This window comes from Physeter macrocephalus, chromosome 20 (genome assembly GCF_002837175.3).
Source record: "Physeter macrocephalus isolate SW-GA chromosome 20, ASM283717v5, whole genome shotgun sequence".
Classification (NCBI taxonomy): Eukaryota; Metazoa; Chordata; class Mammalia; order Artiodactyla; family Physeteridae; genus Physeter; species Physeter macrocephalus.
In genome coordinates, this window is record NC_041233.1 from 75,146,202 (window position 1) to 75,150,682 (window position 4,481).

A 4,481-nucleotide genomic window follows, 5' to 3' on the forward strand; every position below is an offset into this window, starting at 1 on the left:
CATGTGGGATCTTCCCGGACCGGGGCACGAACCCGCGTCCCCTGCATCGGCAGGCGGACTCTCAACCACTGCGCCACCAGGGAAGCCCCCAGTCTCCTTCCTGATCTGGGGCTTTCAGATGTGTGGCTCCCTGTGCTGGGGGCACTTTTCTTTCCCTTACTCTTCAACCTTTGGGACATAGCCTAGTGAGGTGGTTAAGAACATGGCTTCTGGGGTCTGGCTCGGGTTTGTATCCTGGTTCTGCCTCTTACCAGCTGTGCAACCTTGGACAAATTCCTCAACTTCTCCGTGCCTTAGTTTCCTCATCTGTAAAATGGGAATAATGATAGCACCCACCTCACAGGGTTGTTGTGAGGATCACCATATGGTGATAATCTGTAAGTGCTTAGATAATAGTTCCTGGCACACAGCAAGTGTCAGCAAATATTCGCTATCACTGAGCTGGTGACTGGCCTCAGCTTACAATTTTACGAAGACATTTTTCCTGACCCCCACTCCCAGCTGGGACCTCCTAGTTTATGCTTTCTTAGCCATTTGTACCTTTCCTTCTTAGCAGTTACAACAGTTATTACTGGATAAAGAAGCTTTTTTTTTTTTTTTTTTTTTTTTGCGGTACGCGGGCCTCTCACTGTTGTGGCCTCTCCCGTTGCGGAGCACAGGCTCCAGACGCGCAGGCTCAGCGGCCATGGCTCACGGGCCCAGCCGCTCCGCGGCACGTGGGATCTTCCCGGACCAGGGCACAAACCCGCGTCCCCTGCATCGGCAGGCGGACTCCCAACCACTGTGCCACCAGGGAAGCCCAAATAAGCATTTTTTAAAAATGTTTGACTGTTTCCTGAGACTGTAAGCTCCATGAGGGCAGGGACCACCTCTTTCCTGCTCACCACATAGAGTTGTTATTCAATCAATATCTGCTCAAGGAATGAAGGTAACTGTCTCGTTACTGACTGCTCCAGAGCTGAGTTCATCAGAAGGAAGAACTCTTGACCCTCCCCGATAAACTGAGACATAACTGATCACGAAAGGAGTTTCCCAGCAGAGTAAGCAGATGTGTGTGACCAGAGACGGTGTCTGGTGACCTGTGTCCCTCCAAACTTTCAAATCCAGCCTGCTCTTGGAGGTTGTCAAATGCTGACTTTCCCAGTGGATGAAGGACCAGTGTAGTTTTTAATTTCTATCTCACTGTAGATCAAAACTTTTGAAAATATAATTAAATGAATTACTAGAGAATGAAAGAAAACTCAAGGCCAGGGTTTCTCGACCTCGGCACTACTGACATTTGGGGCCATAGAATTCTTTGTTGTGGGTCTGTCCTGTGCACTGTAGGAGGTTTAGCAGCATCCCTGGCCTCTACCCACTAGATGCCAGTAGCACCCGCCCCGTCCAGCTGTGAGAACCAAAAATGTCTTTAGATATTGCCAAATGTCCCCAGGGGGCAAAAATCACCCCTGCTTGAGAACCACCCATCAGGACCTACAAAACATAAGCCCTGACTTAACATTATTAGAGTCAACAGACAAAGTGACTCTATCGTGTTGCTCTAAAGGTTTCTAAACCCTTACCCCAGGTGTCTGTGCTGTCTCATCGTGGAGCGGTAACCAGCCCCTCCTGGACCAGCCCCCTCCGTGGGCTATACCTGGAGCAACACCGGCCCCTTCCTCTATGAAAAGGGAAACTGAGGCCCTGCTTAGGGCCCAGATAAAATGTGCTGTTGAAACATATTTAAGGCATTCAGGAACATTTCTGAGCCTTGGTTTTTTTTCCTTCCTTCAGTTCACCTGTAGTGGATGATGTCATCCAACCAGCTGCCCTTGAAGACCCGGAAAACCCTCTCTTAGCTGCCTTCTCCCCCCACGGTGATGTCAGCGGCTGGGTGTCCACGGATTTGACAGCCCAGAGGTACGGTGGCGGTGGTGCCCACGGCGGATGGCGGGACCCCCGGGCCGGGTCCCTGAGGCTGCCTCCTGCCCTCCGTCCCATCTTCTGTCCCGCAGTTTCCCCCCAAGACCCAACACACACACAGGTGTGCTCACTCTCCTGCACAGGGCTGGGCCTCTTCTTAGGGCCTCAGGAATTACCTGAGGGGGCACCAGAAAGACCCCCCCGCCCCCCCACCCCCGTGCTCTATGTAAAATAGAAGTCCTCCAGGAGCGATATCGTGCTCTTTATACGTTTCCAGGGAAGGACTTAGCCGCCTCTGGCTTCCCGGGACACGCGCTGGGTCAGCCACTTGTTTTCTCTGTCTTTGGGGAAGGGAAGAGGCATCAGCCCACGGGGAAGGGGACCAGGTCCCGCGCCTTGCTCAGCAGACCGGCCTGGGGGGCGGGGGAGGGGCTTTCTCTGCCTCGTGTCCGCCCGTGCCCCTCCCCCTGCCCTGCGTGCCCCGAACCCCGCACCCACCGCTGCTCTCCGTGTGCGGCGAGTACGTCGGGCTTTGCCCGGGACTCAGAGGGTGCGGATTTGACCCGTGGTTTGTTTAAACCAGGCTTACTCACAGCCAGCCTCGGGACTCGGCTCATACACCTGTACACACACACACACACACACACACACACACACACACACACACAAGCTCTCTCTCTGCACACGTCTATATGTCTCTCTCTATATTTATATAACATACACACACACACAAGCTCTCTCTCTACACACATCTATATGTGTCTATATATAACATATACACATACACACAGTCTCTTTCTCTCTGCATATATACACATATAGACACACATATAAACGTGTGTCTCTATATTTATATAACGTATGTACACACACACACACACAATCTCTCTCTGCATACGTCTATATGTCTCTATATTTATATAACATACACACACACAATCTCTCTACACACGTCTATATGTGTCTCTCTCTGTATTTATATAACATATGTACACACACACACAAGCTCTCTCTCTGCACATGTCTATGTCTCTCTATATATTTATATAACACATGCACACACACACACACACACAAGCTCTCTCTCTGCACATGTCTATATGTCTCTCTATATATATTTATATCACACACACACACACACAAGCTCTCTCTGCACACGTCTATATATGTCTCTCTCTATATATAACATACACACACACACACACACACAATCTCTCTCTCTGCACAGGTCTATATGTCTCTATATTTATATAACATACACACACACACACACACACACACACAAGTTCTCTCTCTACACACGTCTATATGTGTCTCTATATATAACATATATACACACACACACAGTCTCTGTCTCTACACACGTCTATATGTGTCTCTATATTTATATAACATATGTACACACACACACACACAATCTCTCTCTCTGCACACGTCTATGTGTCTCTATATTTATATAACATATGTACATACACACACACACATACACAATCTCTCTCTCTACCCACGTCTATATATGTCTGTATATTTATATAACATATACACACACACAGTCTCTTTCTCTACACACGCCTATATATGTCTCTCTATATATTTATATAACATACACACACACACATTTTGTACTTGTATTAGTAAAACGGCTGCTTTTTGCCGGATGGTGCATGGCACTGGGGAACCATAGTGAACGGGACAGACACTGGGTCCCTTCTCCCCAGGCTGAGCCAGGAGCCTCCCTCGGAACTCCTGCAGCCACCCCCTCCGCCTGTGTCACTGCCCTTCACAGATCCCTATGAATTACCTGTCTCAAATGCCCTCTCTTCGCGGGGAGGAACTGGATCAGCTGTGACCTCTGGAATCACGGCACCCAGCCTGGCCCGGGCTGGTCCTTGGGGAAAGGCAGTAGACTTGAACTGGGTTAGAGGGAAGAGGCAGGGAGCCTCCTTGTCTGCCTGCTTGGGGGCCAGTGTGCGCTAACCACCCCCGAAGTCAGCCCTCTTGGGGGACAGGCGGTCCGTTCCTGCCCGGTCCCCGCTGTCCTGCTGGGACAGCATCGAGAGGCCTCTTCATAAACTGGGAGGAGATTTGCCTGGTGGAGGAGAAGTGTGAGGGCAGCGCTGACACAGCAGGAAGCTCCAGGCCAGAAACAGATGCTCTAAGGCAGCTACACGTTGACGTCGAATTCCGAGTGTTTCTGTTACAGGTGGGAGTCAACCATAGTTCTTACTTACGTAGGAGTTTAACTTCTTAAAAGAGGCATCCTAGCTGGGGGACAAGGCCCTCAGCACACAAGGAGCGCGCAGAAGCTTCCAGGGCGAAGTCGGGCATTCCTTTCCGTCCTTGTGCTTGGCCTTCCCCCTTCCCCCCGCGCCACGGGGTCCCGCCTACATCCCTGGCCTCTCAAGTCCGAGAAAGACATGAGTAAAGAAGGTGTGTCACCTGTGACCATGACCAAGCGTGATCACATGATGCAGGAAGGGACCGGTGGCTGAGTGCTGAGTTCCTCAGTGCTGAGAGCTTGGCCAGCTCTCTGGCTCTATTTTCCAGTGGAAAGACTCAGTAGATCTCTACGCCGACTG

The 4,481-nt window shown here is 50.6% G+C and overlaps 1 protein-coding gene across 1 annotated transcript in view; it reads left to right on the forward strand.

Annotated features, from left to right (window-relative positions):
• LOC114484609 (uncharacterized) overlaps positions 1-4,475 on the forward strand; it is an 18,098-nt gene extending 13,623 nt beyond the window's left edge. Inside the window, exon 2 of the mRNA XM_055081193.1 lies at positions 1,774-4,475. Within this exon, the coding sequence (XP_054937168.1) occupies positions 1,774-1,791 (18 nt within the window). The 3' untranslated portion in view covers positions 1,792-4,475. The remainder of the gene's footprint in view (positions 1-1,773) is intronic.
• Positions 4,476-4,481: the final 6 nt, after the last annotated feature.